Source organism: Oncorhynchus mykiss, chromosome 7 (assembly GCF_057628025.1).
Source record: "Oncorhynchus mykiss isolate SJ-2025 chromosome 7, ASM5762802v1, whole genome shotgun sequence".
NCBI lineage: Eukaryota > Metazoa > Chordata > Actinopteri > Salmoniformes > Salmonidae > Oncorhynchus > Oncorhynchus mykiss.
In genome coordinates, this window is record NC_143028.1 from 66,473,259 (window position 1) to 66,486,880 (window position 13,622).

Below are 13,622 nucleotides of genomic sequence, written 5' to 3' on the forward strand. Positions count from 1 at the left end.
AGGTAAGCAAGGTGGAGTTAGGAGAGTGAACCAATTAGGCGCAGGTTGGTGAGAATGGGGGGGCAACAGGTGAGCTGAGCAGCTTGACAACTGGGCCAGAGTGGCTGTGTGAGTTTGGCTGTGTGAGCAGGACCACGGAGCTGAGACCAGACAGCTCGTCCGTCCGTCCGTCCGTCCGTCTGTCTGTTTGTCTGAGGGGGACCCAGTCTGTCCAACCCAGTCTAACGTCCCAGAAAGCACCTCTGTGTCTGTGTAGGGCCACTCATCCTCCACAGAGTCACTCTCAAAGATCTGGCCAGTTTCTCCAATGTCTGTAGAGTGCTCTTCACATGATGGCTCCTCAGTTATCTGTAAAAATACACATAATGGTGTAATTAACACTAGAGTCGTTCCTGTCCATTTACAGTGATTGTCAAATGAACACTAAACAATAATTCACAGTGCTTTATTCTATATATATCAATCAATATATATATATAGCCCTTCTATCTATATCTATAGTCCTTCTTACATCAGCTGATATCTCAAAGTGCTGTATAGACCTTCGGTAAGGGGACAAGGATTGCAAGATTCAGGTATCTTTCCAAACATTCCCAGATTTTCCTGATATCCCAGTTGGAATATTCCTGGAATTAGGAGGGAATAATGAGGAAATCCAGGAATCTTCCAACCGGGATTTCTGGAAACCTAGGGGATTCTTTCAGAAAGTTACCACTAAAGGGGACCCTCCAAATCAAGTGTTACTGAATCTAGAAATACGTTTTACCTGCTCAACCATCAGTCTCCTCGTCTGGCCTTCCCACCTGCTTCATCCCTCCTCTTCTTCATCATCTTCCTCATCCTCAGTAAAAATAAAGGCCCCATTTTGAAGTGTGGATTGTGTGGCGGTAAAAAATGTTTGGTCAGGTAGTCAATGTGTTTCAGCATCATGGCATGGCTGTGCTCCTCCAATAGTGACTGAATCATCTAGGATTCAGAGAGATGAACAGAGAGAGAGAGAGAGAGAGAGAGAGAGAGAGATGTGGCGAGGGAGGCAGGCAGGCAGGTTTGGGCGGGAGGGAGGGAGGGAGGGAGGGAGGGAGGGAGGGAGGGAGGGAGGGAGGGAGGGAGGGCAAGAGTCAGTCAGCTAAACAAATAAATCCACAGCACACAGAGGTTTGGAACAGAACTGAAGAGAAAACAGGAAGTGAAAGCGAAAAGGTACGAAAAAGCAGTGTTTCAAAACATCTCACCCCTCAGAACAACATCAGAGCTTTGGTTGTCATCGTTGGCACGATTATGCCCAAATGCCCTCCTCGTCATCCTATTGGTGAGAGTGTTATAGGCCGGCAGAAAAGGTTAGCAGGAAGTGAAGAAAGGGTTATCAAGAGTTAGCATAGGTCAAAGGTTATTATATGTCATGAGTAGGTAAATATGCAGGAGAGAAATGATTGAAAGCACTATATTAAGGGTCATGATAATGTTACACTGTATATAGGATTCATATAGAGAAGAGCAAAGGCATAAAGGCATTGTAAGTCTGGTTTTTGCTTTTCAATCCAATCTGCATTGCATAGGTTAATTACAGGCCCACTCTGTAATATTTACAGACAGTATTGGTTGAATGGGCTAACACTGGTCAACTTGATCCAGGCATGAATGTTGAACAAAGCTGAGAATAAACATTGGGTCTATTTTGACCTCACACCAGGAAGGCCCTACAGTAGAGCGGTCATAGAGCCCTGGTCAACAGTAATGCACTTTAGGGAATAGGGTACCACTTGAGACACAGCCTTAGAGTTCATCTAAACATAGATTTAAATGCACAATGCAACAGTCTAGCCATTAGACCACCACACCACAACAAGGATAGGAAACAGATGGACAGCCTGCTTTTTGTCTAATAGTGTTCAAAAAAACATCTGTAATGCCTCCCGGGTGGCGCAGTGGTCTAGGGCACTGCATCGCAGTGCTAGCTGTGCCACCAGAGACTCTGGTTTCGCACCAAGGCTCTGTTGCGACCGGGAGGTCCGTGGGGCGATGCACAATTGGCCTAGCGTCGTCCGGGTTAGGGAGGGTTTGGTTGGTAGGGATATCCTTGTCTCATCCCGTACTAGCGTTTCCTGTGACGGGCCTGGTGCAGTGCACGCTAACCAGGTCGCCAGGTGCACGGTGTTTCCTCCGACACATTGGTGCGGCTGGCTTTCGGGTTGGATGCGCGCTGTGTTAAGAAGCAGTGCAGCTTGGTTGGGTGTTTCGGAGGACGCATGGCTTTCGACCTTCGTCTCTCCCGAGCCCATACGGGAGTTGTAGCAATGAGACAAGATAGTAACTACTAACAATTGGATACCACGAAATTGGGGAGAAAAGGGGGTAACATTTCAAATAAAAAACATAATGGCAATGCAATTCATTCTGAGTAAATACGAGAATGTGGTTTGGAATAAGTCAATTATGTGCTTTAGTAGCTACAAAGAGTTAAAGCCTTACAATCAGAATTCTGGGCCCATAGTCATAAAACATATCAGTTTTGCCTTTTAGATCATATGATTATATGGACAGGGGGGACCTGATCCTAGATCAACACTGCTGGTCTAAGATGCTTTATAAATCCAGCCCCTGATTGTAAACACAAGAAAGGGAGACATGTGACCTGGTCGTGGGAGGGGCGGTGGCCGGCATGGGGGGGTCCTCTGGCAGGCCCTGGTCCTCCGCGGTGGTGTGGGGGCGTGTGGCGGGGGTGGCCGCCTTGCTGTTGCGGGGCATGGGGTATGGGGTGATGGGGATGCTGCTGGGGGTGTTGGGGGTGTGGGTGCTGGGGGTGGGGGGCTTGCTGCAGGGGGCCGTGAAGGTGTGGCTGTGGGTGCTGTTGGGGGTGGGGGTGCTGCTGCTGTGGCGGAGGCCCGTGAGGATGCTGTCCTGGATGGGGGTGTTGTTGTTGTTGTGGGTGTGGCTGCTGGGCTTGCAGCGGGTGCTGGGGCCGTGGTTGGTGTTGGGGCTGTTGGGGGTGCCCCTGCGGGTGCTGTTGGGGATGAGGGGAGTACTGCTGTTGAGGCTGCTGGGGGTGAGGGTGTTGTTGGGGTGGGGGCTGGGGGTGCGGGGCATGGGGGTACGGGGCGTGCTGCTGCTGGGGATGTGGCGGGTGCTGGTACTGGGGCTGGGGGGACTGAGGCTGGAGGCCCGGGTGGGGTTGCTGGGGTAGGGAATGGAAGGGAGGATGGGGGTGGTAGTGGTCGTCTTCATAGTTGTCTGCCATCAGCTTCATCCTGCTCTGTGTCTGTGGAACAAAACACAAACATGTAAGTTCTACAATTTAATACGAGAGACCCAAACACTGAGTTAGTCATTATGAATGGAAGGAATTGATTGAGTTAGCAAAGAGAGAATAGCAACTGAGTAGCAGAAATAAGCTTAGAACGGAACAACTGCTGCTATTGTGAGCAGGTCCTTCCTGCAAAAGAGACTTTTTGGATCTCAATGAGACAAACCTGTGTAAATAAAGGCAGGGTTGGAGTCAATTCCATTCAAATTCAGTCAATTCAGGAAGTAAACTGAAGTTCCAATTCCAATTAAATATTTCTAAATACTTTTCAATGAGAAAGAAATGGAATTGCCATTTCAGTTTACTAACTAAATTGACTTAATTGAAATGGAATGGACCCTGAGTAAAGGTTGAATAAAATGTCTACCTGAGTTGTGTCACCAGTCCTGACCTGCTGTTTTAGCTGGTGCATCAATCTGTCCTTCTCCCTCTTCAGAGCCAGAACCTCTTCCTGGGTCTTCTTCTTCCCAGAGGCAGACAGCTCTAGCAGAGCGATGTTAGCATCCTTCTCACTGATGGCTGCCAGCAGGGCCTGTTGTCTATAGACAAACAAGAGAACAAGATACCAGTCAGCACAGCTGAGACAAAACATGCATCTTTCCCACATATGAAGATAACATAATTTACCATTTCTCACTATTTACGTGAAACAAAAAAGTATTGACATGGCGTTTGAGTATTCACACGACCAAGTTTTTCTTTATATCCTTGACCTATTTGAATAATTCCAGTGCAGTTCTTTTGATTACCATTGTTAAACAGAATATGAACATAAATATGAACATGTTTCATTGCTCTGCTGATGTACGACATCCCATGACTTACTTCATCTCCAGGATCTCCTCCAGCTGTTTCCTGCGCTCCTGTCTCATGTTGGTCAGGTGACCGTCCCTCTCCTGCAGGGACTGCTGGGTAGACGAGAGGCGCTGCTTGGTGGCATCCAGCTCCTGTCTAGTTCTCTCTAGGGTGTTCATCATCTCCTCCAACTGACACACACACAGGAATTACAGACACACTGTATTTTCTATGTCTCACACGCACACACACACACTTTATAAACAGACCTTCAGATGCTGACCAAGGTCCATGGTGTTGTCTTTTCGAGGGTCCCCCATTATCTGACCAGGCTTCTTTTCCCCCTGGGGGCCCAGTTTGAGGTTGGGACCCCCCTTCTTAGTAACCTGCTCCTTGGTCTGCCTGTATGGAGAACCACAGATTATGTCAGAGTTCAACCCTCTATCATACTAGTCACCGTCTTACCACACCACTAGCCGAACAACTGGTATCAATGGTTCATACATCCCCTTGAGGCATTACTAAGGCATTACTAATACTTTGTCTACTGTACTTTATAAGTAAATGTAGACACACAGAACTCACATACCACACATACAGGGTTGGGTAGGTTACTTTCTAAATGTAATCTGTTACAGTTACTAGTTACCTGTCCAAAATTGTAATCAGTAATGTAACTTTCAGTTACTTTGAGATTACTTTCCCTTTAAGAGGCATTAGAAGAAGACAAACATATATTTTACCAATTGAATGAAATCTATTGCAGGATAAATCAATATTATAATTTACATAGCTGGCTATTAATGGATGTTGGATTTTACTTTATGGGTTGGTTACGTAGGCTTCTTCTAACCGATTGCTTTTTACAAAAGATACGATTAGGCTACACTGTAAAAAGTGTCAGATTTACAGTCATTCCAATTGATGTAATATCCTTTGATCTTCAAGAATATGACATAGAAATCTGTAAATACAGTATATACTATGAAACATTTTAGGAGATCTCAGTTGGGGTCTCAGCTTACTGTTCAGAGTCAGAATAGTAGAATACACAAGGTGCAATTTAGAAATGTGGTTGTGCATCAGAAGTTTTTCACTTGTTATGTCAATCACTGACTGTCACTCAACTAGCCATATCAGCTAACAATTATTAGATTTGTAAGTTAGTCAAGCCAATTATCTAAACTTGTATTAATCATGGCTGACTACCGACTGGGCACACAGGGTATGTACCCAGGGGCCCTGACCTCCAGGGGGCACCCATTGATTTTGTTAGTCACTCTCACTCAGATATCATTTACATGGCATAAGTTGAGGCAAAATGTGTAGAATTGCAGGTAATTAGCCCTGAATCAGTTACCCAACCAAGGCAGGGCCCCCTAACTTCTCTCCTCCCCACATCTGATGATTAGCAGAGCGGCAGCAGGCTATCTACACTCATAGAGAGCTGGCTCCTGTGGTTGGCGGTTGCAGTAAAAAAATATATATATACACATTTCCATTTTTCTCTGCCTCTAGAGCCCCCTACGGGCTTGGGCCCGGGGCTTCAGCTCCTGTAAGCCACTGCATTAAGCAGGCCCTGGATTTGCACTATGCAGCTGTTGCAAGAGCACATTTTTCACTGGCTGTCCACTGGTTGCAAAAATAATAATTGGTAGTCAGCTTAAACTTCTTTAGTTCAACCACTATTGAGTTAAAATACACATGTACATTTGTGAACAGCCACCCACTACAAATACAATACGTAAGGTGCATAAAGTTAAATGAGAGAGCAGCAGTGTGATTCACTTGAATTCGCTATGTAGATGTCAATAATAAGTGATATCTGTATCGCCATAGACTACATGTCACGCCCTGACCTGAGTATTCTTTGTTTTCTTTATATATTTTGGTTAGGTCAGGGTGTGACGAGGGTGGTATGTGTGTTTTTGTCTTTTCTAGGGTTTTTGTACTGTCTAGGGGTTTTGTAGATTTATGGGGTTGTTTACATTCTAGGTGTTTATGTAGGTCTATGGTTGCCTAGATTGGTTCTCAATTAGAGGCAGGTGTTTATCGTTGTCTCTGATTGGAAACCATATTTAGGCAGCCATCTTCTTTGGGTATTTCGTGGGTTATTGTCTATGTCTAGTTGCCTGTGTTTGCACTTTTGTATCATAGTGGCACGTTCATTTTGTTATTTCGTATAGTTTGTTTAGTGTCTATCTTTATTAAAAGTTTAATGTATTCTAACCACGCTGCGCTTTGGTCTACTCCATACGACACGACGATCGTGACACTACACCACTGCTGTCATCCTTACCTCAAAGCCTTTATTCAAATTGATTATCCTTGAATGCCTTTGACAGCAGTCGCACCATTGGAAAACATAGCTTGGACTGTAGCCTTTAAACGCCTATTCCTGCTCTTTTACCGCGATCAAGCAAATACGTTTAGTGTGTCATCATAGTGGTCAGACTCGCTCAGGTGGAACACACTTAAACGTGAGCCTTTTTTCAATGCTGATTTGAATGTTGTGAGTAAACAGAAAGGTGTCTTTTTTCTTGCAAACTTCCTTTATGAATTAAAAAGTATTCCTAGAATAAATCACCTAGTTTTTCAAAAGTATCTGAAGTCTGATGATAATATTATTTTTGATAATGTAATGTATTAAAGTGTTTGTTTTTTTGTAATCCATTACTCCCCAACCCTGCACACATATACAGTTGAAGTCGGAGGTTTACATACACTTAGGTTGGAGTCATTAAGTCATTAACTTGTTTTTCAACCACTCCACAAATAGCTTATTAACAAACTATAGTTTTGGCAAGTCGGTTAGGACATCTACTTTGTACATGACACAAGTCATTTTTCCAACAATTGTTTACAGGCAGATTATTTCACTTATAATTCACTGTATCACAATTCCAGTGGGTCAGAAGTTTACATACACTAAGTTGACTGTGCCATTAAACAGCTTGGAAAATTCCAGAAAATGATGTCATGGCTTTAGAAGCTTCTGATAGGCTAATTGGCAAATTTGAGTCATTTGGAGGTGTACCTGTGGATGTATTTCAAGGCCTACCTTCAAACTCAGTGCCTCTTTGCTTGACATCATGGGAAAATCAACGATATTAGCCAAGACCTCAGAAAAAAAATTGTAGACCTCCACAAGTCTGGTTCTTCCTTGGGAGCAATTTCCAAACGCCTGAAGGTACCGTGTTCATCTGTACAAACAATAGTACGCAAGTATAAACACCATGAGACCACACAGCCGTAATACTGCTCAGGAAGGAGACATGTTCTGTCTCCTAGAAATGAATGTACTTTGGTGCGAAAAGTGCAAATCAATCCCAGAACAACAGCAAATGACCTTGTGAAGATGCTGGAAGAAACAGGAACAAAAGTATCTATACCCACAGTAAAATGAGTCCTATATCGACGTAACCTGAAAGGCCGCTGAGCAAGGAAGAAGCCACTGCTCCAAAACCGACATAAAAAAGCCAGACTACAGTTTGCAACTGCACATGGGGACAAAGATCGTACTTTTTGGAGAAATGTCCTCTGGTCTGATGAAACAAAAATAGAACTGTTTGGCCATAATGACCATCGTGATGGAGGAAAAAGGGGGAAGCAACATCTCAAGACATCAGGAAGTTAAAGCTTGGTTGCAAATGGGTCTTCCAAATGGACAATGACCCCAAGCATACTTCGAAAGTTATGGCAAAATGGCTTAAGGACAACAAAGTCAAGGTATTGGAGTGGCAATCACAAAGCCCTGACCTCAATCCTATAGAAAATGTGTGGGCAGAACTGAAAAGGTGTGTGCGAGAAAGGAGGCCTACAAACCTGACACAGTTACCCCAGCTCTGTCAGGAGGAATGGGCCAAAAATCACCCAACTTATTGTGGGAAGCTTGTGGAAGGCTACTCAAAACATTTGACCCAAGTTAAACAATTTAAAGGCAATGCTACCAAATACTAATTGAGTGTATGTAAACTTCTGACCCACTGGGAATGTGATGAAAGAAATAAAAGCTGAAATAAATCATTCTCTCTTCAATTATTTTGACATTTCACATTATAAAAATAAAGTGGTGATCCCAACTGACCTAAGACAGGGAATTTGTACTTGGATTAAATGTTAGGAATTGTGAAAAACTGAGTTAAAATGTATTTGGCTAAGGTGTATGTAAACTTCCGATTTCAACTGTATGTGAGTAATACAATGACGACTGTTAGACTCATTAGAAACACATGCAGATGGACACAACAAAACACAAGAAGAATTAACACAAATATAGTGCCTTGCGAAAGTATTCGGCCCCCTTGAACTTTGCCACCTTTTGCTACATTTCAGGCTTCAAACATAAAGATATAAAACTGTATTTTTTTTGTGAAGAATCAACAACAAGTGGGACACAATCATGAAGTGGAACGACATTTATTGGATATTTCAAACTTTTTTAACAAATCAAAAACTGAAAAATTGGGCGTACAAAATTATTCAGCCCCTTTACTTTCAGTGCAGCAAACTCTCTCCAGAAGTTCAGTGAGGATCTCTGAATGATCCAATGTTGACCTAAATGACTAATGATGATAAATACAATCCACCTGTGTGTAATCAAGTCTCCGTATAAATGCACCTGCACTGTGATAGTCTCAGAGGTCCGTTAAAAGCGCAGAGAGCATCATGAAGAACAAGGAACACACCAGGCAGGTCCGAGATACTGTTGTGAAGAAGTTTAAAGCCGGATTTGGATACAAAAAGATTTCCCAAGCTTTAAACATCCCAAGGAGCACTGTGCAAGCGATAATATTGAAATGGAAGGAGTATCAGACCACTGCAAATCTACCAAGACCTGGCCGTCCCTCTAAACTTTCAGCTCATACAAGGAGAAGACTGATCAGAGATGCAGCCAAGAGGCCCATGATCACTCTGGATGAACTGCAGAGATCTACAGCTGAGGTGGGAGACTCTGTCCATAGGACAACAATCAGTCGTATATTGCACAAATCTGGCCTTTATGGAAGAGTGGCAAGAAGAAAGCCATTTCTTAAAGATATCCATAAAAAGTGTCGGTTAAAGTTTGCCACAAGCCACCTGGGAGACACACCAAACATGTGGAAGAAGGTGCTCTGGTCAGATGAAACCAAAATTGAACTTTTTGGCAACAATGCAAAACTTTATGTTTGGCCTAAAAGCAACACAGCTCATCACCCTGAACACACCATCCCCACTGTCAAACATGGTGGTGGCAGCATCATGGTTTGGGCCTGCTTTTCTTCAGCAGGGACAGGGAAGATGGTTAAAATTGATGGGAAGATGGATGGAGCCAAATACAGGACCATTCTGGAAGAAAACCTGATGGAGTCTGCAAAAGACCTGAGACTGGGACGGAGATTTGTCTTCCAACAAGACAATGATCCAAAACATAAAGCAAAATCTACAATGGAATGGTTCAAAAATAAACATATCCAGGTGTTAGAATGGCCAAGTCAAAGTCCAGACCTGAATCCAATCGAGAATCTGTGGAAAGAACTGAAAACTGCTGTTCACAAATGCTCTCCATCCAACCTCACTGAGCTCGAGCTGTTTTGCAAGGAGGAATGGGAAAAAATGTCAGTCTCTCGATGTGCAAAACTGATAGAGACATACCCCAAGCGACTTACAGCTGTAATCGCAGCAAAAGGTGGCGCTACAAAGTATTAAATTAAGGGGGCTGAATAATTTTGCACGCCCAATTTTTCAGTTTTGGATTTGTTAAAAAAGTTTGAAATATCCAATATATGTCGTTCCACTTCATGATTGTGTCCCACTTGTTGTTGATTCTTCACAAAAAATACAGTTTTATATCTTTATGTTTGAAGCCTGAAATGTGGCAAAAGGTCGCAAAGTTCAAGGGGGCCGAATACTTTCGCAAGGCACTGTATACACTGAACAAATTATATACAAGATGTAATGTGTTTTTCCCATGTTTCATGACCTGAAATTAAAGATTTTCCACATGCACAAAAAACATATTTCTCTCAAATTTTGTCCACAATAAATGTACATCCCTGTTGGTGAGCATTTCTCCTTCACCAAGATAATCCATCCACTAGACAAGTGTGGCATATTGATTGAACAGCATTATCATTACACAGGTGCACCTTGTGCTGGGGACATTAAAAAAGGCCACCCCAAAAAGTGCATTTTGTCACATAACAATGCCACAGATGTCTCAAGTTTTCAGGGAGCTTGCAATTGGCATGCTGACTACAGGAATGGCCACCAGAGCTGTTGCCAGAGAATGAAATGTTTCTTTGTCTACCACAAACCGCCTCCAATGTAATTTCAGAGAATTTTGCAGTATATCCAACCGGCCTCACAACCACAGACCATGTGTAACCACGCCAGCGCCGGACCTCTACATCCGGCTTCTTCACCTGCGGGATCGTCTGAGACCAGCTACCCGGACAGCTGATGAAACTGTGGGTTTGCACAAACGAAGAATTTCTGCACCAACTGTCAGAAACCGTCTCAGGGAAGCTCATCTGTATGCTCGTCGTCCTCACAAGGGTCTTGACCTGACTGCAGTTCTGCATTGTAATTGACTTCAGTGGGCAAAATTCTCACCATCGATGGCCACTGGCATGCTGGAGAAGTGTGCTCTTCACGGATGAATCCCAGCTTCGACTTTACCGGGCAGATGGCAGACAGCATCACGTGGACGAGCGGTTTGCTAATGTCAACATTGTGAACAAAGTGCCCTATGGTGGTAGTAGGGTTATAGTATGGGCAGGCATAAGCTACAGACAATGAACACAATTGCATTTCATCGATGGCAATTGAATGCACAGAGATACTGTGACAAGATCTTGAGGCCCATTGTCGTGCCATTCATCTGTACACAATTCTGGAAGCTGAAAATGTCTCAGTTCTTCCATGGCCTGCATATTCACCAGATACATAAGCCACTGAGCATGTTTGGAATTCTCTGGATCGACGTGTATGACAGCGTGTTCCAGTTCACGCCAATATTCAGCAACTTCGCACAGTCATTGAAGAGGAGTGGGACAACATTCCACAGGCCACAATGAACAACCCAATCAACTCTATGCAAAGGAGATGTGTCATGCTGTATAAAGCAAATGGTTGTGACACCAGATACTGACTGGTTTTCTGATCCACGCACCTACCTTTTTTTAAGGTATCTGTGACCAACAGATGTGTATTCCCAGTCATGTGAAATCCATAGATTATGGCCTAATGAATTTATTTAAATTGACTGATTTCCTTATATGAACTGTAACTGTAACATTTTGAAATTCTTGCATGTTCAATTTATATTTTTGTTTAGTATATACAGTGCATTTGGAAATTATTCAGCACCCTTGACTTTTTCCACATTTTGGTACATTACAGCCTTATTCTAAAATTAATTAAATATTTTTTTCCCTCATCAATCAAAACACAACACCCCAAAATGACAAAGCAAAAACAGGTTTTAAGAAAACATAAATAGTTTATTTACATAAGTATTCAGACCCTTTGCTATGAGACTCGAAATTGAGCACAGGTTCTGTTTCCATTGATCATCCTTGAGATGTTTCTACAACCTGATTGGAGTCCACCTGTGCTAAATTCAATTGATTGGACATGATTTGGAAAGTCCCACACCTGTCTATATAAGGTCCCACAGTTGACAGTGCATGTCAGAGCAAAAACCAAGCCATGAGGTCAAAGGAATTGTCCGTAGAGCTCTGAGACAGGATTGTATCAAGGCACATATCTGGGGAAGGGTACCAACCAATTTCTGCAGCATTGAAGGACCCCAAGAACACAGTGGCCTAGATCCTTCTTAAATGGAAGACATTTGGAACCACCAAGACTCTACCTAGAGCTGGCCGCCCGGGCCAAACTGAGCAATCCGGGAAGATGGGAGGTAACCAAGAACCCGATGGTCACTCTGACAGAGCTCTAATTCCTCTGTGGAAATGGGAGAACGTTCCAGAAGGACAACCATCTCTGCAGCCCGCTTGCAGTTTTCCAAGAGGCACCTAAAGGACTCTCAGACCATGAGAAACAAGATTATCTTTGGCCTGAATGTCAAGCATCACGTCTGGAGGAAACCTGGCACCATCCCTACGGTGAAGCATGGTGGTGGCAGCATGTTGTGGGGATGTTTTTCAGGGGCAGGGACTGGGAGACTAGTCAGGATCAAGGGAAAGGTAAATAGAGCAAAATACAGAGAGATTCTTGATGAAAACCTGCTTGAGAGCACCCAGGACCTCAGACTGGAGCGATGGTTCACCTTCCAACAGGACAACGACCCTGAGTAAACAGCCAAGACAATGCAGGAATGGCTTAGGGACAAGTCTCTGAATGTCGTTGAGTGGCCCAGCCAGAGCCTGGACTTGAACCCAATCTAACATCTCTGGAGAGACCTGAAAATAGCTGTGCAGCGACGCTCCCCATCCAACCTGACAGAGCTTGAGAGGATCTGCAAAACAGTTTGTGAGAAACTCCCCAAATACAGGTGTGCCAAGCTTGTAGCATCATACCCAAGAAGAATTGAGTCGTTAATCACTGCCAAAGGTGCTTCAACAAAGTACTGAGTAAGGATCTGAATACTTATGGACATGTGTAAATGATAACTTGCAAACATTTTTAAATTTTTTTTTTGCTTTGTCATTATGGGGTATTGTGTGTAGATTAATGAGGGGGGAAAACTATTTTATCCATTTAAGAACAAGGCCGTAACGTAAAAAAATGTGGAAAAAGTCAAGGAGTCTGAATACTTTCCGATTGCACTAATATACACTCAGGTTAGACATGCAGGTACTGTAGTTGACACGGAAATTTAAATGCAAAAACAATGAACAACATTCAGGAGATATGAGACACAGATGAGATAAAGACAAGTCCATGTTAATACAGTATGTTCAGAGATCTCTGAAATGACTCACAGGTTTAGGCACCAGATTTAGAATAGTAGGGGGGAAGTCGCACCTCTCAGGTGTACGGATGGGGCCGGTGGTGGGGGGAGGGGGATTCTAATGGAGGTTCGCTACTTACCTGGGAGCTAGGCTGCAGGTGGAGAAGAGGAGGAACAGGAGGAACAGGAGGAGGAGGTGTAAGGAGGGATGGCAGGACAAGAGGAAACAGCAGACAGAAACAGGAGACAGGAGAAGAGTAAATAAATGTAACATTAGTATCATAACAGAAAAGAAGGACAACAGAGGACCCATAACCAGAATAAAGTGTACACAATCAGAGACAGACAGGGAGAGATCATCATCATCATAAGAGGCACCAATGAGAAACAGTCACTGGAAAACACAGACATAGCTAACGCGGGATGCACAGGATACACCTTCTCCTCTGACAGCCAGGTTAGAGCCCTGTATTAGCTGCTGGCTGCACAGCCTGTGAGTGCGGGGCAGGCATGCAGTCAGTCAGAAAAGGGGACAGAAGACACTAGCTGTGATAGAGAGAGGGGGGGGTGAGCGAGGTTAGGCTAGGAGGAGGGGAGGGACAAGAGAGCTAGTATAGCTAAACAGCAAGG

The 13,622-nt window shown here is 43.8% G+C and overlaps 1 protein-coding gene across 1 annotated transcript in view; it reads right to left on the reverse strand.

The window, feature by feature from the left end:
* Positions 1–775: 775 nt before the first annotated feature.
* The window catches only part of LOC110528436 (ERC protein 2), a 103,785-nt gene continuing 90,938 nt past the window's right edge, over positions 776–13,622 (reverse strand). Inside the window, exons 15-20 of the mRNA XM_090241801.1 lie at positions 4,366–4,498; positions 4,127–4,287; positions 3,693–3,840; positions 2,633–3,256; positions 1,233–1,303; positions 776–966 (exon numbers count right to left, since the gene is read on the reverse strand). Of these exons, the coding sequence (XP_090097927.1) occupies positions 1,277–1,303; positions 2,633–3,256; positions 3,693–3,840; positions 4,127–4,287; positions 4,366–4,498 (1,093 nt within the window). The 3' untranslated portion in view covers positions 776–966; positions 1,233–1,276. The remainder of the gene's footprint in view (positions 967–1,232; positions 1,304–2,632; positions 3,257–3,692; positions 3,841–4,126; positions 4,288–4,365; positions 4,499–13,622) is intronic.